Genomic DNA, 27497 nt, shown 5'->3' with positions numbered 1-27497 from the left:
GTTTTCCGCACGTCTGTGTTTAAAAGCCATCTCACTTGTATCTCAATGGAAAGTTTATTTTTTAAGTATCTCTTGATGTAAAGCAATACAGTTGTGTACTGTTTACATTTCAAAGTGATTGTGTTCAATTCTGAACCCAATTCAGCATGACATTTTTAAAATGCAAGAATTGATTTTTTGTCTCCTGAGCTCCCCCTACCTGCTGCTGAGTGTAATTTACGTCTACAGTGCTGTCGTGAAGTCAACCCACTCAGCTCTCTATAGAGCTCACTCACATAAACAAGGCCGGCCGGAGCCTTCACTAACACACACTTTCCCTGTCTCTCTCTTACAGACACACACACACCAAGGGATATTAACATTGATCACAAACAGCTCCTGGGGCTCTAGCTGTTATAACCACAGCAAGTGACAGAAAAGCATTTATTACTTGAATCAATGTCCAACACTAAAAAGTGAGCAAATCTGGCTAAAGTAAACAGGTGCTACCACTCACCCTCATTCACCAGTAAGCATAAAGACCTGATTATAACACCTTCCTCAAACATGCTTGGGTTTAACACTAGCCATTTCATCCACACAGAAACAGGAGAAAATCACTTCCCAGTCTAACTCGGAAAAAGTGAGTTAATACGGCTAAAGTTAGCAGTCGCAAACCCTGGCTCATTGCAAAGTAACTCAAAAACCTTTCTTAAAGAAAACTGTCACTAACACAGCAACACATGAAGGAAGTTTCAACACAAGTTACTTACTACTCCAACTTGTGTCCTTATGTCTGTTTTAGCTCACTCTACTGTGCAAATTCAGTCCAGTATATACTCTTTTATGGCTGCTCATTTTCTCCCCCGTGCTGCTATAATGTCTGTACCGGGAACACTGAGCTAGATTCTTTTTGTAGTTAGGTAAACACACGTGAGATTTGTGCTATAAAACGTTACGCATTTCTAGCGAGAGACCTTTGCACCGTGATTGCGAATTTGCTTAATCCAGTAACCAGCAGAGGACCCGCCGTACCAGCCACAAAGGCTCTATTCTCCCTATTAAAGCTCAGTGGAATATCATAATCATTTAGTAGCTGTAAATATAAAGTAGAAATACTACAGTGTTCCTTTAAAGAGGTACTATGGCCCCCTACAGGACCGGCATGAGAATGCAGCTGTTCCTGTATTCGTCTGGACGGGGGGATATTTTTAAAAAGAGGAAAATCTGTTTTAAATAAAAACAGGTCAGTGTGGACGGGGTCTTAGTGTGCATGAGTATGTATAACAAAACATACACGCGTGATATGTATTTATTGGACCACATCATTTATCTCACATTTCTACACAGCATTATACATTTAGATTCTGAAGAAAGTACAACATAATGTAGTTGAAAATATTAATATATATTGTGTTCAGTTCGTTTGATATTTCTAATTAGTTTTTAAATATTCTCACTCAAGGTCTGCTTCTAATTATAGATGATAATTATATAATTGTATTATATGATGCCAGAAGATGTAAGACATTGAAAAAACAATGTTTTATTGTCAGCTTGACACAAATACTTAAATACAAATTTGTTATACTTCCAGGATCCACCACTTTAGAAACTTTTTTCATTCTCACACTTATGAAGCCATTCTCAAAATAAATAAATTAGAAAAACAGTACTTTTTTTTTTTTTAAGTGAAGCATTACACCTGGAATTATTCTCAAAAGTCTTCCCAGTTCATAATCACGTCATTGTATATATGCACACAATAGTAAATAAATAAATATTCAAAGAAATAAGTAAACAATTTTTACTCTCTTATGACAGCTTTGAGGTAGTCACCGCAAATCATTTACTAATAAATACTATACAATGCCATCTGTTAACGTTATTATGCTCTGAAGCAAAGCTTATCTTTTCTCAATATCTGTGTTAATATACAGTGTACATTTAATCAAAAATCACATATTCAGTACAGATGATGTATGACAACTATCATGTGTGTGTTCACAAAAGACTGAGCACAAGTTCATACATCACAAAAACAGCCATGTTGACTGGAAAGGCACGTACGCAGTTGAGGGCAAGGCCTTTGAAAAGAATGCCTGGTCCTTCATTTCGCACACTTTCTTTTATACAATGAAAGAATCCTCTGTACCGCCTCTTGCTCATGCCGTCAGTCTGTAAGCGGGCCTTTATCACATCCATGGGGGTCCCAACACACCAGCCGCACATTCCCGATAATCCTCCAGCAAGCATCACCACCTTCCAGTTGGGCTTTCTTTCAGCTGATAAAACAAGTGGGTTGTTCTCAAATCCATTTGGGATGCAGAGAGCATAAGTTGCAAGGAAAACTAAGTGAACCCTTTGGAATGACCTAGATTTCTGCATTAATTACTAATAAAATGTCTGTTGTCTGTCACAAATACAGATCAACACAAACATTTGTAATCTTCATATCTTCAAAAAGTAATTCAGCCTCTGTGTTAATGACTTCAAGAGCTAATTTGCAAAAGCTGTTTCAATTAAAAAGATAAAATCAGATGACTGTGGGTTTCACAGGTTCTTTGCTTATTAAACAAAGGTACAGAAAGCATGGTTGTTGACAGATTTACATTTTGGAGTGGCCAAATTAGAGTCCTGACTTTAACCTTATGGAGATATTGGCATGACCATATAGGGCTGTGAGTGGAAGGCATCCGGGAAAAAAATGTTTGACTTAAACATTTGCAGCGGGGGGTCCAAACTCCTCCTCATCACTGTGCAAATCTAATTAGCTTCTACAGGAAATGTTTGGTGACAGTTCTTGTTGCTAAAGGAGGATATGAAGGCTATACATTTCAATGGTTCACAGTTCTTTAAGCCTGCACTTTGGACGTTTACTTGAGGCATGGTAAAACAAGTGCATCTGTGTGAGTGTTATCAGTTCAGTTGTGACTTAGAGACAAGATCAGCACTCATTCATTTAGTAATCATTGCAGAAATCCAGGTTATACTGAAAAAACAAAACAAAACAAAACAAAAAACCACACAAACAAACAAACAAAAATCTACATATATGTGCATAACTTTTTAAAATATTTAACAAACTCTTAAAGAAAACAGCTCAGTATGTATGGGAGTATGTAGCATAAGATACCGTGCTCATGAACTTTTAAGTTGGAATTATGCTTTTTAGCCTGTAGTCTGTAATTTAGATATTTAGATTTAGCCCATGCCTTTTTATTCCTTTTCATCCTCTCGTTTTCTGCTTCTCCTTGTTAAAGATGGGCAGTAAACGGCAAATTAGGCATGGTTTAATAGCCACAAATTCTCTTTTACTTTCTTCAAGAATTTATTATTGTAAGTGCCCTGTGTAAAGTAGACTTCATGGCTAAAGAAACAATTACTCTTTTTTAATTCAAATGTATATTTATATTCACAATTTCAGTGAATATACAACTTTAAAACTGCCCACTATGTGGGGAGGCGCAAAGATGTGTTCCACAGGAATGGAACGGTGATAAGAAGTGTAGACTTTGGAAAACTGTTCTAAAGGATCATAACATGCATCATAAAATACTGATGGTCAGGTGCATTTAATGGGACAAAGCACTAAACAACGCAGAGCTGTGGCCATGACGGGACCCTATTTAACACCCCTGTACTAAGTGTAATGAGGAGTTTTACCTTTTTGACTACTGTTGCCTGGAGAAAGCCATTCACATACAGTGTTATAGACAAGAAAATAGGTGGCGAAAGAGGGGCCATCCCGCAACGCTAAGGCACCAGCTCCTTTGTAAAGTCCCCGGACACCCTCTTCACGGGCAATTGTGCAAAAACAGTGGATAGGCCCCTTGTATTTAGGCCAGGATTTGAAGTCAGATCCATGATATGGCTCAGTCTGACACTGGAGACGGACCTTCACTATGTCTGCAGGAGACATTACTGAAACCTTACAAAAACAGATGGCATTAAATAGTGGCTATAACAATTCCCTTGTAGACAAATATAGAAGACCATGCGTTTCTAGTAAGGGCTTCATGGCATATTTAGAATTTTTTTTTAAATGTTTATAAAGTATAGGTTGCTTATAAATAAATGTTTGTTAAAAATTTTAATTTGTGAACAATTTAATAATACTTTTTCCAAAATGTTGCAAGGCTGTGCAAAATGTAAATAAAATGCAATGAGGTGCAAATAATTTAAACCCAATATTTTCTTGAAAATAGTACAAAGAATAAAATGTAAATTTTGAAATTGAGAAAGTTTGTTTGTATTGTCTTTTTTGTATATTATTTACTCATTTATATTTTTATGCCAGTAACAAAGTCCAAAATCTGGGACACTGTGTTTCATCACTTCTACTACTAACAACACTTTAAAGTTTGGAAACTGAGGTGACCATTAGCTGCAGTTTTGAAAGTGAATCAAATAAAAAAAATCAAAAAGTGAAATGTTTTCCCATTCTTTCTCATTATAGGATTTTTGTTTTTAATGCAGTGCTGTCTGAAGGCTTGAAGACCACAGCCAGCCAATAGTGGTTTTGGGCCTTGTCCTTTGCATATAGAGATTTCTCCTGATTCTCTGATCTTTGAATTATATTATGTACTCTAGTTGAAAAATTTAATTTGAGAAACATTAGTCTTGGAGTGTTGCATTATTTTTTTCACAGTCTTTCACAAAGTGGTGAACCCCTCCCTGATTTAGCCTCCCTGAGATGCTCTTTGCAAAACCAGTCACGTCACTGACCTATTGCCTATTAACCTAATTTATTTCTTATTTTGCAAATTACAAAACTTTAGCACTCTTTGTACCCTGTCCTAACATTTTTGGAACCTGTTGCTGGCATCAAATTCAAAATCCAATTTCTCAGTTTCAACATTTGAAACAGTCTGTGTAAAATATTTAATTAAATATAGGATTTAAATGATTCGTATATAATTGTATTCAATTTTTATGTACATTTTGCAGTGTCCCAGCTTATCTAGTAAAAGTGTTTGTAAGCTGATCTTATTTGAACTATGTCATACTATGTTTTAATGTCCAGTATTAGTCAAAGACAACACAAGTATACACAAAATGCAGTTTTTAAATGAATGTTTTTATTATTTTAGTATTATAATCCATAAATTTCTCCATTAATAATAAACACCTTAATTTAAAAACTGCATTTTGTGTATACTTGTGTTGTCTTTGAGTAATATTTAAATTTGTTTGATTATCTGAAACATTTAAGAGTGACAAACATGCAAAAAAATAAGAAATCACGAAGGTGGCAAACACTTTTTCACACCACTGATGACATGTATTCTACATGTATATAAGAGATAAAGAAAAGCATCATTAGAGTAGTATTTCATGTCAGATTTGTGACAAATCATAAAATTAAATATTGTGTCATATAACAACATGAGTCTTGTACCTGAGCTATTCCTCCAGCTAAACCCGAGAGAAAGATCTCCAGTTTAGAACTTGGTGCATCTGCACTTTTAAATCTCAACTGGCGAAAGAGCTGAAGTGCATTTTTATATGTGCCAAAGACCACAGAAGAGCTGACAGAGACAGTGGTTAAAGGCATGGACATTCCCTTGTAGAAACCATATACCTGTGCAAAAGAATAAAAAAAAAATTATTATAAAAATATAATGCTTAATCAATGAGTAAAAATGATTAATGCTTTTAATTGTTATACAACTACATACCCCTTCTGTTCTGCAGGTTGTATGAATGCACTGCCAGACTCCTGTGAATTTTCTCTGTGTCTGTATTCTGACCTAAAAAAAAAAAAAAAAAAAATTATATATATATATATATATATATATATATAAATATAATATTCATATAATTTATATATGTAATTAAGCAGCAGTTAGTAGTACAGGGAGAAATGGTTCACCTTTACAGTGTCCAGAGGGTAACCCACTGCCACACCAAATGCCCCTAAACACCAAGAAATCACACCAAGAATAGTCACCGATATAATTTACGTGCAACTCTCTCCACAGATTTTGAGGCATGCACACTGTGATGTGTGTGTGTGTGTCATTTAGTAGCCTTTGTTGTGTTTGGGTGTTTATTAGGTGGTTTTGTTTGTTTCTTTTATGCCCTTTTCCCACATATATACAATACCTACCACCATGCAAGTGCAATAAAAACACAGTGTTTCTTTGAAATGCAACAATATCATTGTGATATATTATACCTTGGCAAAGTACTACATTTTGTGTGGGTGGACACACAGTGCACGTGTGTCACATGGACATTACAATCCGATCTCACCCTTGAGCCGTAGGGAGAAACATGGTGATGGAACACAGCAGATGGATGCAGATCCCTCCCCTCACAAAGAGGAAGACTGAGGTCGCTGGGGAATTTTCACAAGCCAGTAGGGAGAAAGATTTTAAGGAGTTTTAAAATTTTAAATTTGGATTGAACTGAGGAGACTATTCTAGCAGCTCCTCAGCAAATCTGATGCTAGAGAGTGTTAATCAGAGCCATTAAACTGGAGGTACTGAGCATCATGCTTGGCCCATGTCGGGCCAAACCAGAGTGAGACAGGGGTAGTGGACTGTGGGCAACAGGAAAGATGATGCTGATAGTTCAAGGAAATGAGCTCAATGGTGAGATGCTGCAGGTGGCCAGTGGTCTATCATGTGTGGGAGCAAGCAATGTACTGTAAAGGGAAAGGTGTCGATGATCTGGACAGTTACAGCCATCAGCAACAGCCCAAGGATCTGTGTAGAAAGGCAGGTTCAAGGCTGACCTCTGAAGCGGGAGTGTAGCGGCAAACGGAGGACAACACTTAGCAGCAGATCATCTATGGCGCATGAAGCATGTAAAGCAAGCTGTGATGGCGTGGGCCATGGCACTGCTGCTAAGTTCTAATTTTGAAGAACAGTTCCCTGGACTGTATTGGTCAGCCAGGAAAGCTGAATGGGGTGGGAAGCAATGAGGTGTGTGCTTGATACTTGATGCATATGACTATCATGTGCCAATCTCGTGTTGTAGGTGGTGTTTATGAAGTTAATGGGCAATGTATGTATACATACACATGCACAGAATGATCACTGGAATAGGAAAAACTGTAGCCCGTCTGTTGCTGTAGTTTGTGCAGGTCGTCCTTTAGTCCTTCATCAGTGAACACAGGAAGCCACCCACAGGAGACCTTTGCTGGGATATTTTTTGTTGGTGACACTGAGGGCTTTAAAAACTGTAGCAGCCTTGTTGCATCTGATCCACTTGTACCAGCAACAGACACTAACACACTATCACAATGTCAGTGTAACTGCATCTCTGAGAATGATCTACAACCTAAATCCTACTGGCTCTGTGCTTGTCCTGACCACTGAGGAGCAGAGTGAAATGGGGATAAGAAATGATGCAGGGGAAACAGGTTGACTACAGTCTGTAATTGCAGAACTACAAATGGCTCCTTAATGGTCAGTGAAGATGATGAACAATGAGGGTTGTGTTAGTATATATCCACCCACTCTTAATGCAAATAAAACAAGATGCAAAAGAAATTGCTTCAAATTTTGACGCTTGACTGAGGGTGGGAATTTCTTGGCATAAATCAGAATGGGAACACATTATTTAAATATTAAAAAAAGGAAGAAATTATCCTCATGACGAAACATATGCCAATACAAAGCAGATAGAAATATTTAATCCGTTTAATTCGATATTTTTGAATGAATTTAATTCTCACTGCCAACATACTTCCATTCACTGACTAATGCAAATATTATTGTTGAGTATCTATTACTGAAATAACTTTAATATGAACTTCCGAAAACTGAACTGCCAGTGTCACACCATTCCCGACAGAGCTCGCATTTTCACGCTATTTTTCATTAGTTCACGCTGTGCCTGAATAGTGAGCACCTGCGGACTCATCCTTGATGCCTTTTACCGTGTTACAGTATTTACCGTCCGTGCTGAAACACTGTGCTGGATGGGGTTACGGTCACACCATCCACCGACTGACCTTCAGGACAAATTTTAATATCATTGTCGTTATCTGAGAGCAGGATTAACTACCTCCAGCAGAGCCAGCGATGAAATCCGCCAGCTGCATCCTCGCTAGAGTCCACGTTAAATTCCAGCAAGCGAGTTTAAACAAAATTTGACCTCCGATGTGTCTGATAGAATGCGCATAACTCAACGAATTCTTTATTCTGGTTGTCTGATTATTTTGCCATTATCAGAAAAAATATGTCTTAAGAATAATAACAATCCTCATTGGATGCGACCCGCGTCTGATGCGCTCCCATAGCGTTTCTCCTTAATGTGTTGCAACATTTACTGTTCGTGCAGAAACAGAAGAGAATATTAAAAATAGGCAAGTAAGTTACCTTTAAAAAAAAATACTTATTAAAAAAAAAAAAGGACACATATGGGAATGGAAGTTTAACAACATCCAAGGACAAAGGAGTTACAAATAATAGAGTCTTTATAAATGTCCAATGTGCAAACTATTGTTTAATTGTATAGTATTATTTTTCTTATAAAATACTGTAGCAATGTATGTAAGAAAAATATAGCATTTTATTATTATTTTTTTGGCTACTACAGCAACAACAGGCTCAGGAAAACACCAGCTGAGCACTAACTTACAAACCAATGCTCACACAATAATACTAAAGCTGTATATGCATTTTCTGAAGGAAATACTTGTGCCAAGCTAAGGAGAGATTTTTAGAAATTTGTCAAAATAAGTTGAGGAAAACAGAAAGGCATACAGACATATACAGTAGACAGACGGACAGACAGATATATATATGTCTGTTTATCTATACAGTTTTCTTCTGTGCTGTTAACTATGGCATCACTAAACAAAGATTATTAGTTTTTTTCTGTGATAAAACATATTGTTCCTGTCCAATTAAAAACCTATTTCCCAAAATAGTAACTTAACATGAGAGGGGAACATCTTATTATCTTATTAACTTTCAATGGAATTTATTCATTGACATGCTTATCTAGTTCAGGGTCACGGTGGGTCTGGAGCCTACCAAGGAATCACTGGTTGCAAGGCAGGCACACACCCAGGAGGGGGCACCAGTCCCTCACAGGGCTACACACACTCATACATTCACACCTATGAACACTTTTGAGTAGCCAATCCACCTACCAACGCGTGTTTTTGGAACCTGTGAGGAAACCAGAAGACCCAGAGGAAACCCACACAGACATGGGGAGAACACACAAAACTTCTCATGGACAGTCACTCGGAGCAGGGTTCAAACCCACAACCCTAGGACCCTGGAGCTGTGTGACAGAGACATTACCTGTTGCCCCATGTGCCGCCGTAGCAAGAGCTCAGTCATAAGAAAATAAAAGATCTTTAAAAGATTTAAAATATTAGGATAATAATATAATAGCATAAGATAATTAATAGAAAGGTGTACAATATAGGGCACTAAAAAAAATAAATATTAAAAAAATTCAATACCATAATGGCACATTTGTATTTAATTGAAATTGTTGCCTATAATGTAGCAATGGCAAAACAAACTAATGCTATTTGTATTTAAATAACTTGTCCAGTATTTGCAAGCCAAACATGCCTATCATTAGATATTGGATAACGCTGTAAGGACTTAATATGCAGCATTCTTTTTGCCAACATTTTTTGACCCAGAGGCCAGCAGCCAACCGTGGACCCCACGCCACAGACTGGAAGACAAAGATGGTGGGCATGTGAAGGTAAGTAGAAGTGGGGAAACCAACATACCAACCTCAGGTATCACAGGCTAACAGCAAATTACACTGACCACATGGCTCTAAATATAATGTGGCTTGTGTGGACTTAGCTAACTTAGCCTCACTTTTGAATCCTTTCAGATCACAGTGCTCTTACAGTGCACAGTGCTCTCAGCCACAGACGTTCCACCCACAAATTGAGAGTCTGATACTTCCAGTGCATTAAGGTGGCCTCACTTTAAGGGTTCTGCCAACTGCATTCTGATTGGCTGTCTGCCTACTTCTACACAGCATGCCAAAATAACAGAGTTGTGATTGGTCCTATTGTGTGCCAAATTTCTTTTCCTGCTGTACTAGGCAGTTCTTGGCCACGCTAAGTGGCAAAAGGTACCAGCCTCTCCATAGAGACTACAGTACTCTCAACTTTCAACGGTATACCAAGTGTAAATCCCATGTACTCTCTTTTGTTTTGAAAGCTCTCCAGTAATATTCCATATTTGGATGCCTTTACAATGCTTCAGAGGCTAGCTACATATTACATACTTGTAAGAATTAAACAGATCCTGTCTGTTAGTCTTGGGGCAGGTGCCTCTCTTGTGTCAGCAAATTCTTATTTTGTTCCACTCCCCGCTGTGATTTTGACAGTTTGTGCCATCAACCAGTTCCTCAAAGCTGTTGTGACTGGCACCTTAGATACTACATTTCATGGCTCCTCTCCTCTTTCTCTGAAACTTAGGGCTTGTTTACACCTGGAATTAACATGAGTTTTGTATCTGGATATACTTTGATCGGATCACACTTGTAAATAAAAAATACCAGACATTATTTTCCATGTAAGCACACCAAAACGTACATAATTTCCATTATACTCTCATTATACAGTGGATGACAAAATAACCTAAAGAACCAAAATTACTTAAAAAAAATACTGACAAAATACATATTCTACTTTATCTATGATCTGTTCTTTTTTTCTTTATTCAATAATAAGTAGTCCGGTTTTCTCCCACGGTCCAGAAACACACGCTGTTTGGTGGATTGGCATCTCAAAAGTGTCCATAGGTGAGTGAATGTGAGTGTGTGTCAACCTGCAAAGGACTAGCGTCCCTTCCAGTGTGTGTTCCTGCCTTGTGCCCAATGATTCAGGGTAGGCTCCAGTCCCACCGCGACCCTGAACTGGAATAAGTGGTTATAGACAATAAAGAAAAGAATGCGTGAATGAATAATAAGTATTTGAAGCTAAACATCAACCTTAATTCATAATGCTTTTCTAGTTTTGTTACTGTTTTGCCATCTAATGAGGACCAGTGGATGATGGGTACCCCTTATGTGGCCTTAGCAATGCTAATCTAGGGCTAGGACCAGGATTTCTGTAAAACATTTTGACAATTGTAACTAAGTACAATGACGATTTCAATTTCGGAAAAATGGGTAATACATTCACGGAGAACATGGTTAGAAAATGTGTTTTTATTGCTCATATGTCAACTGCACATATTATCAGAAAGCACTAATTCTTACATTTACTGTGCTAAGAAAAATGCTCATTATTAATTTCACATTCATACAGTACTTATTAAAGTACAAAAATAAATATGCCGGAAGTGGCTTTCTAGATGAAAACACTCCTGATAAATATAAATAAAACTGATATTAGATTGTAAACATTCATGGCTTGCCAAATGCTTAGAAAATGTTCTATGCAGTCTTCATTAGTGTAGTGTCACATGAGTAGTGCAGACTGTGGTAAATCTGTTCAGCTCTAGAGTGGCTTATACATGAACCTTCCTGCAGTTCATCCACAGAACTGGAAAAGAACAAAAACAGTGTTTTAATCTCAAGCAGATATTAGTGAAAACAGTAACAGTAAGTTACCACTGTTTGTTTTTTATCCACAGTACTCCATCTTTTCCACTCCACACTGTTCAAGAGGCAACAGAACTCTATATGCGATTGGCTGTTTGCATGTCCCTTGTAGCACGGTCCATTATAAAGGGCTCTGATAGGCAGTTTAAGACCCAGAAATGGAGCACACTTGGGATTTGTGTATTCGTTATGTGCTTTTAAGGGATTCGGCCACGTCTGCCCCCATCTCTATACATTGTCTATTGCAATACATGCTGCTATATTTTTCTTGCCCAGGCCTAGTACCACCTCATAAACATGATCCATGCCTTTAACTGGCTCAAGCAAACACTTTTTCAAGTAATGTATTTTTCAATTACTTACAATTGTATAATTGGAAAGATTAAAAAACCCACTATAAACAATTCCTGTATTTTCTAACAGTAATAATTGTTTTAGTCGCTATGGTAAATGTAATTTTGTACATTTTGTAAATTTACTGTTTTTAAATTTGGGCATGTGTTGCTTTATGGGAGACGTGGTACATTGCCCACTACCAACGATCTTAGAGTATGGTTACTGTGACATTACTGTAAGAATATTGCAGTTACTTGTACATACTCTAATATACTACAGTAAGCCATACAGTAACATCAACTTTACTGTAAAACTAACTCTCTTTTTACTGAAGAAGCAAAGAAGCCTGGTCTCTTCTAGTCAATTCCATTCATTCTAGTACTTTTCCATTATTTGGTCTTTACACTTATCAGTTTTGAAAGAAGGCCAGCTTTTATATGACTATTTTTCATGACTTTCAGCACATATGACAACATGATAGATGTAGATGTAGTAAAACAATATATACACATTTATGCATTAAATATGAGATAAAGGGGATAGTATGCAATGATTCATGACCATTAATAAGCATTAATACACACACACACACACGTTCATTTACAAACATAATATAATAGTCTATGTTTTAATAAGTGTATATTACTGTTTGTTTTACCTGTTGACTAGATGACTGACAGAGCTGAAGTTATGACACATGTAAAGGGCATTGATATAGGTCACACACGGCAATGTGAGATAAAACTGCATTGCCTGCTGTCGAGGACCAGTGACCTCCAAAGGCACAGAAATGGCCTGCCCTTTCCTCTGTTCAACTTGGGCCAATTCTGCCAAGAGCGTGGCTGTGTCCTCTGCACTCTGGCTAAACAGCATTCGGATCCCTGCCTTCACAAGCGCAGCCACAGTGCTGTCATAGTAATGGCTGCGCTGGAAGGACCGCAGTGGCTCTCCTAGGAGTAGACATAAGTAAAACATAAATTAACTGAACACCTCTGGACAAACAAATGTATGTGTGAATTACATTAGCAAGATGCACTGAGGGTTGTTCTTTAAGAGGTATTAGTTACTCACAAAAAGGGACTTTATTTATTAACAAAAAGCAGCACATAAACATTTTTAAAAGTAAATCAGTAATTTATATTTTAACCCATTACAATAATAAAAACATCCAAGAAAATATCATATATCAACACTATGCTACATTTTCACTATTCACAAATCTGAGTTTAGCTTACCTGGCTTAGTACGGTCTTTCTCCACAATAAAGCACACTCTGTCAAATACAGCCTGAAGACTCTGTATCCTCTCCTGCAGTCGTTTTCGATTTTGAGCACTGGCTAATTCAGATTCACTCTGCCACTCCACTGCCATACGTTTGCTCACAATAAAGTCACAGGTGACTAAAGAGCAGACCTGCACTGCTGTACCATGCTTTAAGCGGAGGGATGACACAACCTCGGGACCACTGATGATGCAGCGGCTGTCGACTAGTATACTCACACAAGCTGATGAACCAGGGGCTTGGATGATTGAGACATTACCCACCGAGGAAGGCGCACAAGCTGTCTAAAAATGAACAAAAACTAAATATTACAAATTCAAATATATAAAAAAGTCAAAAAGTTAAAATAATTTAAAAATAATTGCTATCCCTCTGTCCACTTCTCAGTCTGCTATGCCACCAAAGTAAACATCAATACAAAAGTACAAGTCTGAAGAACCAAAAGAAACAGGCTCTACATGTACTGGATGTCTTGTGGACTACCAGTGTGTGAACTAAAAATGAATTCCAATTCTGTGGCAAAATTGTACTGCTGAATGAGCAGTGCGGAAAAAAAAATACTCACTGAAAAAATCCACCATTGTTTGTTGATAGGTTAATTGTTTCCTTTTGGTCGTTTGCTTCCTATCTGATTATGTTTTATGCTTACTTTATTTAACTTGATGTTTTTCTAATTCTGAGAAAGACATTCATTTTAGACACATTTCATATACAATTTAGGCCAAATTACGAGTAATCAGTGGTCTGCACATTGTGGCTCCAACCATATGAATAACATTTAATAGAATATATAGGATTAGTTTCTGAAACCATAAACAATAACATTAATGAAGCCTCTCATATAACAAAATATTAATGCCGAAACCAATCTGATTAACCCTTGTACTAATCAATTCAGGTCACTTAATTATCTTAATTCAAAGTTGTGTGTGGATTTCATTCATTTCTTAATGAAATTAAGCAAGTTACTACCAGTTGCATATTAATACTTTGCACAGCACATACATGTTAAACTTTTCTTCTCTGTGACCTTTTCCTGTAGGTTGGTAAAAAGGAGAAGCCCTGCTTGCAACTGTTCTTGACTCTCTTCTGTGTAGATGAACAATTTCATTTTAAACTCCTAATCACGCGTAGTGGAAACCAATGATTTTGGTTAACTTCCTCAAATTGTTATTGTCAAAATTGAACTTGATTGAGGTCATAATTGAGACTGTGTTAGTCAATAAAGCTAAAATAGTAACCTGTCACCATCTAGTGATAACATTAAGATCTTGCATGTTTATGACTAACTAATCAGACAATATGACAAATAGTTTTCATAAACCCATAATTCCAACAAGAGGCTTATAATCTGTTTGTTGCAAGGAACTACTACAAGCTTACCTGTGTTTTTACTAAAGACTTCTCAAAGTCCTTCTTTTCAGACAGCGGTGCCTGGTTGTTGAACTTTTGTCTATTACTTTGTTTTATACGCCTCTCTATAACGTGAGAAGAATCAGGACTAGATACAGAATGCAACTGCTGGACTTTAAAAGCAGTATCATCTGGTTTCTTTGAAATTGGTGCCTCCTCAGCATGTAGCCCCTTCCTCTTCTTTCCTTCCCACTCCTCCTCACTTTCACTGGAATCCTCTATTCTGACAATTCTGCGCCTCTTGATTTTCTGTGGCACCTGTCGGCCTGTCGTCTCTCCTGTAGCCAAAGTCTTTCTGAGTTGAACTCTGCGTCGTGTAGCATATATTTTCCTCCCATCTACATAAGGGTCTTCAGGGATAATTTCTACTGCAGCCTCTTTGTCCTCATCAGCAGTACTACAAATCTCTTCATTTTCGCTGCCGTTGACCACAAAGCTGTCCTCCATGTATGTCTCATTCTCTTCAGGTACCTGTGTACAACAGAGATCAATATTAGATGATAATTAATCCTGGAATATGCTTTCCCTGTGACTGTCTCTTAATAAGATGGCAAATCTTTTTCCAATTTAGGCACTTTGAAATAATAAAATGTCAAGTCAAATTTATTTGTATAGTGCTTTTTACTGCCTGATTGTGTCACAAAGCAGATTTACAGGCACTTAGAATTAAAACAAAATTTAAATTAATACTCCCAGGTGAGCAAGCCAACAACGACAGGGGCAAGGAAAAACTCCCTTGAAGCTGAAGGAAGAAACGTTGGAAGGAACCGAGACCCATCCTCCTCTGGTTAAACAAATTATAAATTAGTTTTTCATAAAATTGAATTTTCATTTAAAATCGCAGTTAAAAGCAGCCTTCTGAGACTTCTGAGGTAATGGAGGTCTTTAGTCAAGGTCTGTGTTGAATCGGTTGCATCAAATGCTGCCTGATGACAACAGGGGCCTCATGTGGTGTGAAAGTAAGGAGTGAAGCAGATACTGGGAATGGAGGGCAGATATAACTGGTCTCAAGGCAGGTGAGCAGGAGCCTTTGGCAGCCAGTCTTCCATCACTGTTGTACATTTAAAGGTACATTTACAATGTCTGTATTAGGGATGGGTGGTGTGCACATTTTTCATACTGTCATACAACCTCAAAATATTTTCACACTATACCATATAGCCGTGGGGTGGGGGGTGCACTGTTAGGCTGCTGTTTTCAGCTTCATTCCTCTCTCTTTTAACTCAAACTGAGCAATAAACCCACAACTGCAGTGGGCTATTGGGCTTGTGTTTTTCCTCACCCGTATTCAGTGTGTGACATGGCTACCTGTTCTGAGTGTGTGTGTTCACTGACCTGTGAGAAGATGTCCACGTTGTACATAGGCTTGTAAACCATCCTAAATTTGCTTGACATTGCAGGGCTCTTCACAGATTTCAGATAAACTCCCTGCATCTCAGCATCTGAAAAACAGAATTTTTTTTATATATGTAACTTTGTTTATCTCCATTTCTGAGAGGTATCAAACACAAATTTACACATGGTTTGTGCTGTAAGTAAAATTGTGTAAAGTATTTTTCTTTTTTTGTTTGGCTGGCAAGAGTCCATGTCTAATCACAAATCATTGGGTTTTGAGTCACTCTAGGTTATATTTTGCATAAATCGCAGTAGCTTATCAATCAAATTGGAGTACTCTATTTTCTTAAATAAAAAAGAAGCCATTTGCACACATGCACACACTACTTTCCAATAGAAACAGTGCATATTTTAAAAAAGAAACAGTGCAACAGTGCAACCTAATATACACTATATTGCCAAAAGTATTTACTCACCCACCACTAATCAACTCCATGGCCACAGGTGTATAAAACCAAACACCTAGACATGCAGACTGCTTCTACAAGCTTTTGTGAAAGAATGGTACACTCTCAGGAGCTCAGTGAATTCCAGTGTGTCACTGTGATAGGATGCCACTTCTGGAACAAGTCCAGTTGTGAAATTTCCTCACTACTGAATATTTCACCTTCAACTGTCAGTGGTGTTATAACAAAGTAGAAGCGATTGGGAACGACAGCAACTGAGCCACGAAGTGGTAGGCCATGTAAAATGACATAGAGAGTTCAGTGGATGCCGAGGCGCAGAGGTCACAAACTTTCTGCAGAGTCAATAGCTACAGATCTCCAAACTTCATGAGGCCTTCAGATTAGCTCAAGAACAGTGCGTAGAGCTTCAAGGAATGTATTTCCACAGCAGAGCAGCTGCAAACTGCAAGCAAGCTGCAGGCATCACCAAGAACAATGCAAAGCATCAGATGCAGTGGTGTAAAGCACACTGCCACTTGACTCTATATCAGTTTTCTCTGGAGTGAGGAATCACGCTTCTTTGTCTGGTAATACAAGTCTTCCAGGAGAATGGTACTTGTCTGACTGTATTGTGCCAAGAGTAAAGTCTGGTAGTAAAGGGAGGATTATTGCATGGGATTGGTTTTCAGGAGTTGGGCTCGGCCCCAAGTTCCAGTTAAAGGAACTCTTAATGCTTCAGCATACCAAGAGATTTTGGACAATTTCATGCTCCTAACTTTGTGGGAACAGTTTGGGGATGCCCCCTTCTTGTTCCAACATGACTGTGCACCAGTGCACAAAGCAAGGTTCATAAAGACGAACTTGACTGGCACCTCAACCTGATAGTACACCTTTGGGATGAAGCAGAATGGAGACTGAAAGCCAGGCCTCGTCCAACATCAGTGTCTCACCTCAGTAATGTGCTTCTGGAAGAATTTTATTTATTAATTGTTACACATATAGGGCCATTGTAGATAACCAAGGACGCTTTACAATCAACACTTCTCAGAACCCCATTCCTTGCAACACTTAATCCACACACTACAAGAATGGTAAAAAAAATTCCCATAAACACACTCCTAAACCTTGTGGATTTGAAGCTGTTATAGCTGCAAAGGGTAGGCAGACATTATATTAAACTCTATTTATTAAGAATGGGACCTCAATCAAGTTCATATGTGTGCAAAGGCAGATGCGTGAATAATTTTGGCAATAATGTATATATACCACAGTTTTACAAATTTGTAATGTTGTTATGCAGAAACATGTTGTGCCAATGTGCACTTAAATGCAATTGTGGAATTAAAGGACAGCCCTAGAGTCAAGTTTGAGTGAAACTAGGGACCTGACAGTTACTTGAGTCCTTATATCTGGTGTATAGCATTAACGTTTTATCTAGATTACATAAAGCTTGTATTTATTAGGTTATTGCAAGGCCTAGTGAGGCACTGTCCTCACCATTAAGGCCTTGAGAGAACTGAGTGGTGTCCACTACAAATCCCTGTAAAGACTTGTCCTGTTCTTCTCCATCATATTCATCTGATGATGCAAAGTCTCCTTCAGAGACCTCCGCCTCTTCCTCCAGGAACTGCCTCCCCTCCCTGTGCATTGCCTTCTGATGCAATAAGCAGGAGAGAACAAGAAAAAATTAAAGTATTTAATATTTTTAAATGAAGTTATGTAATTTAAGGTATTTAAAAAAACTGATTTCTTTAATACAGTGTTTGTCATTGTTGTGTTTACCTTAAATTTCATAGAACCATGTGAGCCTTTATGAGGCTGAGCGAAAGAGGTTTGATGAAATTGATATTCGGACTCATCTTCACTGTGCTCTGACTAGAACATTAAGGCCACTTTAGTGAAATGTAAAAACACAAAGCAGTAAATAATCCAAGCAGGATGCAATTTGTTGATGCAGAATAAAGACGTACCGTAATCAGTGGAGTAACACGTTTTCTAGGCCCTTGGATGGGAGAGTCCACATCACTGTAGATTTTTTCCTGTTAAACAGAAAATGAATAGAACAGAAAAGAGATAACTTTTGGCTTCATGGAGTCAGGTTTAAATCAACTTTGTAAATACATGTCAGATTAAGAAGTTAACCTTAAGGTTTTAGTCCAAATAATTTTACATAATTGGACAATAACATTTGTCACTCACAGGCTGCTAACCAAAAAACACATGCTTAGGGAAAACAACAGGTTTGGAAGTCGAGTAAGTCTGCTGTCACACACTTGTTCATAATCTAACCAAACAGGTGCAGATCAAAATACTGTATTACAGAGGTTATCTAATTAATTCATTTTCTGTTTTTGTGTATACTGGAGTAGAATATCTGTAATCATTTGATGCAGAGTAAAAGAGTTCTTACTTAGCAAACCAAAAATGCATTCAGTCATATAACTTTTGTGAGGATAGTACTGTTACTGCAAATAACAATATGAATAGCATATTTCTCAACGCAACAGAATATGTGGTTTCAAATGACTGTTGTAAAATTTGCAGCTTAAGTGTAACCAAAGTGGTTACGTAGTTGGTTATTTATATTGGGAGGCATAAGATTTGGCTATAAAGGCAAAAACAGTTGGCTATAAAGGTTATGTTTACTTTTCACTTAAAAAATTAACAAAGTATGTCATTAGGCTAGGAGTTTCCAAATTGTTGCATATAATTCTAGATTGCCCATTGCATTTATACATCTCTTGTACTTTTTTCTGTAGCGGTTGATGAATTGTTTTCATTTCAAAACCTGACATGCTTCTTTGGGACTGCCATTTTCATTATTTTACCTTTTCTAAAGGTGTATGTAACAGTAAAAAGGTGTGTATTAGTCAGGTTTTCACAATATTTCTCTCAATAACGTTTTACCCCATTTAGTCATTGCTGCACGGAAAAAAAAAATTCAGTGGAGGTTGTTTTTAAAGTCTTTGGTCTTTTGCATGCCCTGTTATATTGTTACACAGAAGATAGCTGGACCCCCTGTGGGAGATTTCTAGTAGCTTCAGCAGAGTCTTTGATTTCACCTCCATAGATGATTAACAGTGACAACTGTGAAAATGATTTAATGGCAAGTAGATACATACTGTATATGTAGTAAACATTACACATAATTATAATTACAATAATAAAAAATATATATATATAATAATGTATATATGTATATAATATTTACATTCATTTGGTTTGAGGATTGTAGCAATCCTTACCTCTTGAGAGGCCAGAGGCTTGGCTTTTTTTTGATGTCCACATTTATGTATGACTTCTTCCTCCTCACTGTCACTGTTTTGTAGTTCTTAGACAAAAAAAAAGCTATTAACACACACTGTCAAAAATAAAATGGCACTACATGTAACCACCATTATGTTAAGCTGTAACAGTGTCTGAGTTGGAAACACAGGTGAATGTGGAGGGAAGGATGGAGGTGCGAAACAAAATTTCTGTTCATATGTCAAGGTGAATTTCTTAAAAAGAATCCCATAAATAGAATAAATAGAATCCCACAAAAAGATATTTCTACACTCTTTTACAAGGAAATTTTACAACATTTTGTTTTAGATTATGAATTTACCTGAATGACCAGGGACTTGAAAAACGGTCTTTCTGGTCTGGCCTCTTCCATATAACTGTGCTTGAGAACTCCAGACTTTAGAGAGGAGATTTACATTTTTGGGTTCCGGAGAGGCAAACGCAGTGGTTGAGGTGGCATTTTTTACCAAATTCTTCCTCTCTGTGATTATAGGTGAGAGTTTAGGTTTAGCCATCGGGGATGGAATTGCCTCTCTGTCTCTAGGGCACACTCTGGGAGTTGAAGCATGTCCAAATAATAAGTTAGGTTCCCTGGACTGCATTGTGAATGAGGTAAACGTCTGTTCTCTCCCACCTACTGATGTTGTGGTCATACCAGGAGCTCGTTCCACAGGTTCCTCTTCATCCATTGAGTCAAAAGAATACCCAAGGTCAAAGTTCACTGAAAAAATGTCCTGAGATGTATCAAAAACCTCAGACGTCTGTTGAGGTGTCAGTTGAGAGTGGTTGGGCATCTGTAAACTCATAGAAGGGTCAGGAGCAGATGTGATTTTTCCCCTTTGCAGTGAATCCTGTCCTCTGTTATAGGATACCGAGGCTTTTTTTGGAGTTTCAATTATTGGTAATGATACTTGAAGGAAAGCCTCATCATCGCCAAAGAGGTCCACACTCTCATCTAAGTTGGTAAACTTAATCTGTTTTTTAGATTCTGATGGAGGATCGGTCTTCTTATCTGCCTCTGTCTCCTCCAATTCATCATCAAAAATCACTTCCCAGCTAGGACTATTAGACACAGGAGGCAGACAAGGAGAAAGTTTATCAGGCAACAACACAGGTTTTAGATGAATTTCTGGGGAACAGTGTGACTCAGTAAGCATTCTTGCCCTGTTTGAGGTCACAGTGTCACCAAATGTTGAATTATGATCTTTTTCAAGACTGTCATTGTCCTGGACTTGTTCAATATCTTCCATTGCACAATAGCTAGTCTCTTTTGGTTTATCAAGTCGAATAGGCTCACTGTTTACTGAGCAATTTAAGTCAAATATATCTGGTGGAGGTCTAGAGAGAAAACGTCTGACGTTGGACAGCAGTATTCTAAAGGTTGCCTCATATGGTTTAAGAGGTGGCGGTTTGGTCCCAACACTTGATACTGGTGGATAGAACATTTTCTCGGGAGTTGGGCATTCTGGCTGCGGATTATAGGCAGGATCATGATTCGTTTGAATTACGTGGCCCTCTTGATTATTTGAGCAACACAGTAGCTGCTCGTCAGGCACTGATGGTTTGAGTTTAAAATACTCAGTTACATCAGTTAACACACCATTTGCAGCATTCGACTCATGGCCATCAGAGGTGCACTGGAATGCACAGAGGTCCTCATCTTGAATGATATCAGACTCACTGTCATAGGAGTCCTTGTACTTTATTAAAGTCAAGGAAGAAGAGAATATGTGGTCTATTTTATTATTTTCTTCAAGTGTTAATTCTTTAGGGAGGGTCATATCTTGATCAACAAATTTAGCAATACATCTTTTCTGCTGAGGTCCTTTTCCACTTGTTCTTTTTGGCATTCTGTCCTCACTGGAATCTGTAACATCTTCTTCATGCAGATATGCTGTGAGCTCTGAATCATATCTGCAGTCACCCTGTGGGATGGATAAAATAGGATAAATGTGATACAATTTTGGGAATTATATGTGGAAACATTTTAGAAATACATTGCGAGTATAACATTAGTTTTAAGATGATCCTTAGAATGATTACTCGTTTGTCAAAATAACTAAAATAAATTCTACTACTTGAACAGGTTTGTCTCCAGACAGTGTCTTTTACATTTTTTTGAGTGCTCCCATTTTGTAGATGAGAATATTTTTGAGCCCCCCACATTAACACACAATACTAGCATTTTAACTTGCAATTAATCATGACTAATCACAGAATGTACTTTTGATTAACTCAATTACATTTTAACACTACTTTAAACATTTAAATATATACACACAACTTCTTACTGAACAAAGTGTCAGAAAAAAAAAACATCACAAAATTACACATACATATTTGTGATGTCTACTGACAAAAAAGTTGGTAATAAAATTGGAATTTCTTAATTGCTCAGCAGTTAGGTTTCTGTGACAACCATGATGCAAATGTGTGCCGTGAAGACCTGAAAATTAATGACACATTGGACAAATGCTAGTTGAGCCTACGACCAACATTACTGCTTTATGCAAGAAGTGCGATCTAGGGAGGATTATGTTAGTAACAGTTTTATGTTGTAAAGACTCAGATGTCCTTTAACTGCCAAGACATGTTATAAGTAGATGAAACCAACATGGCCCTCAAAATAGGTAGTCACATTGGTTAAATGACTGGCTCTATGGGTATTAGTAGGTGAAAGAGCTGATATTTACTTAGTAGCATCTTACAGAAAAAGCCACAGACTTCATAGTGCTAACAAAGCATTAAAAATGTGATTTTCTACTGCATGGCATCGGTTTGGCATGCTTTTTACCTGGTCACTTTTCCACTACCACAGCTCCCTGCACAATGTAATGGGCACTAACATTAGTCACCGTTTACTCATCGTGTATTCAGGTGTTGTTTTTGTTTTTTTGGACTGAACACAGCTCAGCTCCCCAGTTCACACAGATCAGCAGAGTTTTTGTTGTTGAACGCCCAACTTTTGCTAGAGTATGGAAATTATATTAAGAGTTTTGAAAGAAATGAGAAGAGAGGTCAATTTAATATCAATTTACGTGTTTTAAGTATAGCTGAAAAGAGTGCAGTGCCTGGAGCAGGTGCTCACAGCAGCTCTCTGCACTTGTATAAGTAGGTCAAGAAGGCACAGTGCTTGTTGTGTTAATGATGCAAGGAACTGCCACATTGTTTTCCTTCAGCTGAGCGTTTTCTTCTATTTCACTTTCATGTGTACAGAATTCTCGTATTGTCATCTGGATTTTGCCTTTATGGGCTCTGGAGTATTCCTTCGGGGCTTGGTCTCGGTTTGTAATTCCGCACTTGCACTTTGTCTTTTTTTTTTATGTAAGTCCAGACTCCTCATGTCTGTCTTTAGCCTTTGATTCCATCCAGTAGGCAGCTGAAAATGTGGGCTTTCTTTACATGGATTTAGGTTAACACTGGGGACCTGTGTTTTCTCCTCAGAAGAAAGCGGGGGAACAATCTAGAAATATGACTAATCTAAAAACAATTTTCTGTATCCTTCCCATGTCTGGGCTATGGGATAAATTTGTAACACTATATTAAAATAAACTTTTCTTACAAAGAAATACATCAAAGCGTGGCTACCTTTTTCCGGAAACCATTTAAATTCCATTTAATTTAAATTCCATTTAAATTCCATTTAATTCCAAAATGTATGTTTGCTGCAAAAACAACACAGCAGACCGCCATATGCTCAGCAAAGCATGGTGGTAGCAGTCAGTCAATTTTTTAAATTTAGCTTCTGCTAAAAAGCTGAAAATGAAAAGAAAGTTGACACAACTACAACCCTAAAGCTGTAGAGATGTCATATTACATGTGGAAAATATTCTAAAATTATATATTTTTTCTCATGATTTTCACAAATGAATTTTATCCGGTATGCAGACAGGCAATGAATCAATGTGCCCAAAAACATCTGTCTGCTAGTGTATTAAATATTTCAGTCCCTCTGACAGTGAAGTCACAGTTCGGTTGGTAATCTAAACACAAAGGTCAGGGTACGGTTTTGGATGTAGCACAGTATTGGTAAGAAATCATTTTAAAGTGTCCAGATATGCAGTTAGCTATTAGCCTTACATGCTTCAAAATAAACCATGCATTAACATGTAGTCTTTCTGCTAAAGGTCACAAGGCTAAACTCAAAAAAAACAACATACAAACAAACAAAAGCAACAACCAAAAACCCCATACATACATATTTACACAAATTTCTTGTAAACCAAAGTGTTGTAAATTAGTCAAAATTTGATTGCTTTGTGTTTATTTATCAAAATGAGTTACCAAAGGCAGCATATATTACTTATTAACTGCATTAGCTCATATCACAGGTTCAAAATCAAATAAGCAAATTACAAACCCCCCCGTGTCTTCACTACATTTGGAAGAAGGAAAAACTGTTTAAATTAGATTTTTCTTCTGTGAACTATTCTTTGGAAATATGAACTGGTTAACTTTAATGTAGGGAGATACTTGGTTTGGTGTACCATGACATGTCCTCATATCAGTTTGCTTTTCCTTTCCTCAGTGCTTAACCCGTGTCTCACCTCATCCTCCAGTTTCATCCTGTCAATTAGGTCCATGACGGCAATGAAATGGAAGCAGCGGTTGGAGTGCTCCACTCTGTGTGTGGGAAGAGGCTGATTCTGCCAATGTCTCCATTCCCAAAGTGACAGATCTCTAACTAGTCCCTGCAATTCCATGTCCTATAATAACACATAAAACAAATATATGCTTAGCATACCTCATGACATCCATCATTTCAAGAATTCATAAAAGAAATGAAAATCACATATGTCCCGAAAAAACTTTTTTTTTAATTTACAACTGAGACATTTTATAATATCAAAACATGAATGTTTTGCATCTGAACCACCACTATCACACATTGAAAGCATCATTCTTCACAATCTATAGGGAAAAGGCCAGATCTCTTTACTTTATGCTGTTTCATTATCACATGATAAAGAATCTGAAAGAGATAAATTAGAAGCATGTAGAGTAGAAGATATAAAAGAGAATGACTGGGAAATGGCATATATAAAGGCTCAGAACCAATTAATTAGTACAAGAATGAAGTTACTGCAATATAATTAGCTTATGAGAAGGCATGGACGGGCATTCCAGATACCTGTGTTAAATGCCTGGAGGGGAAAGGAACACTGTTTCATTGAATGTGGGATTGCACAAAATTACAAATATATTGGAAAAATAATAGTTCAAAAAATATCTTAGATTACTGTGTGAAGGTCTCTCTTCGAGCCAAATTGTGTGTTTTGGGTATATATCGAAATGACTTCAATGTTAACTCAAGACAGGCTTCAGACTTTTGCAAGCAAAAAGGATTATAACCCTCTCTTGGAGAAGTGTGGAGATACCCTCTATATATACATGGATGAGAGAGATGGCATCCTGCATGGCACTGAAAAAATTTACCTACATAATCAAAGGAAGAGCAAGAGCTTTTCAAGAAGTTTTTGACGCTATTGGAGCATCTTGGATGATAGGGACATACAACAAATAGAGATTATTGTGGATGGCCAAAAAAAAAATGCTATGATTGATATATATATATATATATATATATATGTACTAATTTATTTACTTATTATTATTTTATTTAAATTTGCTGTTGTAAATGTTCACTTGTTTAAATTAAAAAGTTGAAAAATTGATGTGACACAGGCGTTATATTTTATTCTTCCTAAAAACATGTACAACTCTGAACATAAAAATATGTAGCAGACCCACTAAGAAACATTTTATTTGAAACAACATTCACTGATGACACAGTTTTCAGTTCACAGTTTTTAGCGAAGGCAGTGAGTAAATCACGTGGTCATGTCCATATCCATCCAACTGCCTGAATTTAAATCTCAGCTGTAATAAAAAACCTGTAATCTGTCTGAAAATCCAAACCATGCACAAAAGTGGTTTCACATTCACATTGCACTCAAACAGAACATTGGTTCATTGTGATCCAGACTGAGACCACCTCTTTGGGTATAACCAAATATTGGTCCTTTGGTTTGGACCGTACTGAGAGGCAGCCTTCAGCGTCTTTTATGTAGGTTAAGACCAAACAAAGCAGGTGTACAAGCAGCCTAAAAGCAGCTGAAGGCCTCCAACATGACTCTGTACTGGTGTGTGTAAGTAACTTAAGTTGACTTGGTGTGTAAGTTGACAAAATAATGCTCCATTCAACAATTAACAAGTACATTTTAAAATTTGAGATTTCGACTTTACAGACTGGGATGTATTCATTTGTGAATAGAGAAACATAATTGTGACAAATTAAACATAATTGTGTTTAATTTGTGGATTAACATTTATGTATTTGTCAATTATTTTAAAACTAATCTCTCTCCATACTATGCACACAAATTGATTTTTAATTACTGAAGTAAGTTTTCAAAATTATTCAGGTACGTTATTATAATTCAGCATGGTGATGGTGATGATGATGATGATGATTTTGTTCTTGCAACTGTACCTGAGTTTGGGGATCTGCACCCCCAAAGGAAAGGAAAGATGACTGCTTGAGCACAGGCTGGGGTACACTCTCACACAGCTTCATGTTGGTCACCCATACAGCTTGTTCTGCAGGGGTGAGAAAACCATCTGTTTTCACACGTTCCTGCTCACCACCCCCTGAATAGTGAAATAAATAAGTAAATAAATAAATACTACTACTATAAGTGCGTATGCATTGTAACTCTCCCTTCTAAATGGAGTAAACTCATACTGCCATTCTCTGTAGCTTGAACTGTGTCTCCTCCCTCTGTAACCTCTTCGTACTCCTGAATTATGTTCACTCTCATTCTAAAAACTGCCTGTGCTGCAGGAGTATATACTGGATAACACGATTAACATTCTCTTCTGAATCAAAATCCAACGACTGTTACTTTAAAGGCAACGTTGATGATTGTAATCAAGTAAACACTTTTTATAAAATTCAGATGTTTCCTCTGTGTTATGGAAACTGGTCAAATTTGTTTACAAAAAACCCCAGTGTCAGTGAACGAGTAAAAAAAAGCCAAGTGGCTGAGTCAGACATGCAAGGCTTCCTCTCTCTCTGCAAAGAGCACCCCCAAACATTGAAAATCAGGAAAAGAGATTACTTGGGTATATATTTGGGAGACTGCTAACTACAAGAAAGTAAACAGACCGAAGTGCTACAAAACTGAACAGCTCGATTTGCAAACTTCTGTGTTAATTCAAACAGTGAATACGAACTTACAGACAAGTTAAACTTCAGCTACGTAGAAACAACAGTCGTTAAAAGACAGAGCTTCTGAATGTAAACAAACCAGAGAGAACTGCAGTTTCCCCACAATCAGGGATGTTCCCTTTAAACCAGTCAACTCTTAGTCACACAATTAGATTTGTAAACCCTGTTCCTCTGGGCAAACAGAAGGTCTGGCTGTCATTTAACATCCAAAGCCCAATTTATACTTCTGCATTGTACCTACGCCGTAGGCAATCTGTCGACTTGAATCTTATGCTGTAGCCTGACACGCACCTCTCCAGAAATTAAACTGTGTGTCATGTCAAACCAGACCGCAACAGCTGTGATAAGTCAGTAGTTGAACGGACATTGTTTAAGTTGTGGCAGTGTAATTACAGAGCAATACAGAAATATAAATGCTCACAGTGGCATAGGGCTCTTGTGTAGCTTACGGCATACATCTTAGTCAGATCATTTCTGCTGCTTTTCCTACTGATTCTGCCCATTTTCTCGCAAATACCACGTCATTAAACTTCTTAACACTCTTTTTGAGTCACTTCTTTCACTCGTACCCTGTAACACTAAAACTGCAAACTACATTTTTAGATTTCTTTGAATCAAAAATTGCAAGAATCAATAGTTT

At 37.4% G+C, this 27497-nt stretch overlaps 2 protein-coding genes across 5 annotated transcripts in view; both read right to left on the bottom strand.

The window, feature by feature from the left end:
- Positions 1–1376: 1376 nt before the first annotated feature.
- On the bottom strand, positions 1377–8231 carry slc25a47b (solute carrier family 25 member 47b). Of its 4 annotated transcripts, none has more exons than XM_066683374.1 (6): positions 7999–8231; positions 5855–5898; positions 5661–5732; positions 5381–5563; positions 3646–3910; positions 1377–2264 (listed from the first exon to the last, which is right to left on the bottom strand). In XM_066683374.1, exons 1-6 carry the CDS (start codon positions 8033–8035, stop codon positions 1984–1986), a joined length of 882 nt encoding a protein of 293 aa, XP_066539471.1. In that variant the 5' UTR covers positions 8036–8231; the 3' UTR covers positions 1377–1983. The 4 variants fall into 4 exon arrangements, with proteins under 4 accessions (XP_066539471.1, XP_066539481.1, XP_066539489.1 ...); XM_066683384.1 differs by lacking the exon at positions 7999–8231 and adding an exon at positions 7008–7269; XM_066683392.1 differs by lacking the exons at positions 5855–5898; positions 7999–8231 and adding an exon at positions 7008–7269.
- A 2928-nt stretch (positions 8232–11159) lies between these two features.
- Positions 11160–27497, bottom strand: part of fancm (FA complementation group M) — a 39619-nt gene continuing 23281 nt past the window's right edge. The window contains exons 12-23 of the mRNA XM_066673402.1: positions 26120–26277; positions 24174–24332; positions 19949–21551; positions 19587–19672; positions 18312–18380; positions 18124–18216; positions 17839–17995; positions 15896–16002; positions 14531–15031; positions 13101–13431; positions 12524–12815; positions 11160–11470 (exon numbers count right to left, since the gene is read on the bottom strand). Of these exons, the coding sequence (XP_066529499.1) occupies positions 11362–11470; positions 12524–12815; positions 13101–13431; positions 14531–15031; positions 15896–16002; positions 17839–17995; positions 18124–18216; positions 18312–18380; positions 19587–19672; positions 19949–21551; positions 24174–24332; positions 26120–26277 (3665 nt within the window). The 3' untranslated portion in view covers positions 11160–11361. The remainder of the gene's footprint in view (positions 11471–12523; positions 12816–13100; positions 13432–14530; positions 15032–15895; positions 16003–17838; positions 17996–18123; positions 18217–18311; positions 18381–19586; positions 19673–19948; positions 21552–24173; positions 24333–26119; positions 26278–27497) is intronic.

The sequence above is a fragment of the Hoplias malabaricus genome, chromosome 1 (assembly GCF_029633855.1).
Source record: "Hoplias malabaricus isolate fHopMal1 chromosome 1, fHopMal1.hap1, whole genome shotgun sequence".
Lineage (NCBI taxonomy): Eukaryota > Metazoa > Chordata > Actinopteri > Characiformes > Erythrinidae > Hoplias > Hoplias malabaricus.
Note: the sequence above shows the minus strand (reverse complement) of the source record. Positions and strands in the feature narration are given on the sequence as shown.

Coding starts and splice junctions, on each gene's coding strand:
- slc25a47b (XM_066683374.1), bottom strand. CDS start 8,035: ATGCAGCTGGCGGATTTCATCGCTGGCTCTGCTGGAG. Junction 5,733..5,854: donor ACCCTCTGGACACTGTAAAG/GTGAACCATTTC, acceptor TTTTTTTTTTAG/GTCAGAATACAGACACAGAG. Junction 2,265..3,645: donor AGGCAACAGTAGTCAAAAAG/GTAAAACTCCTC, acceptor TTGTTTTATCAG/CTGAAAGAAAGCCCAACTGG.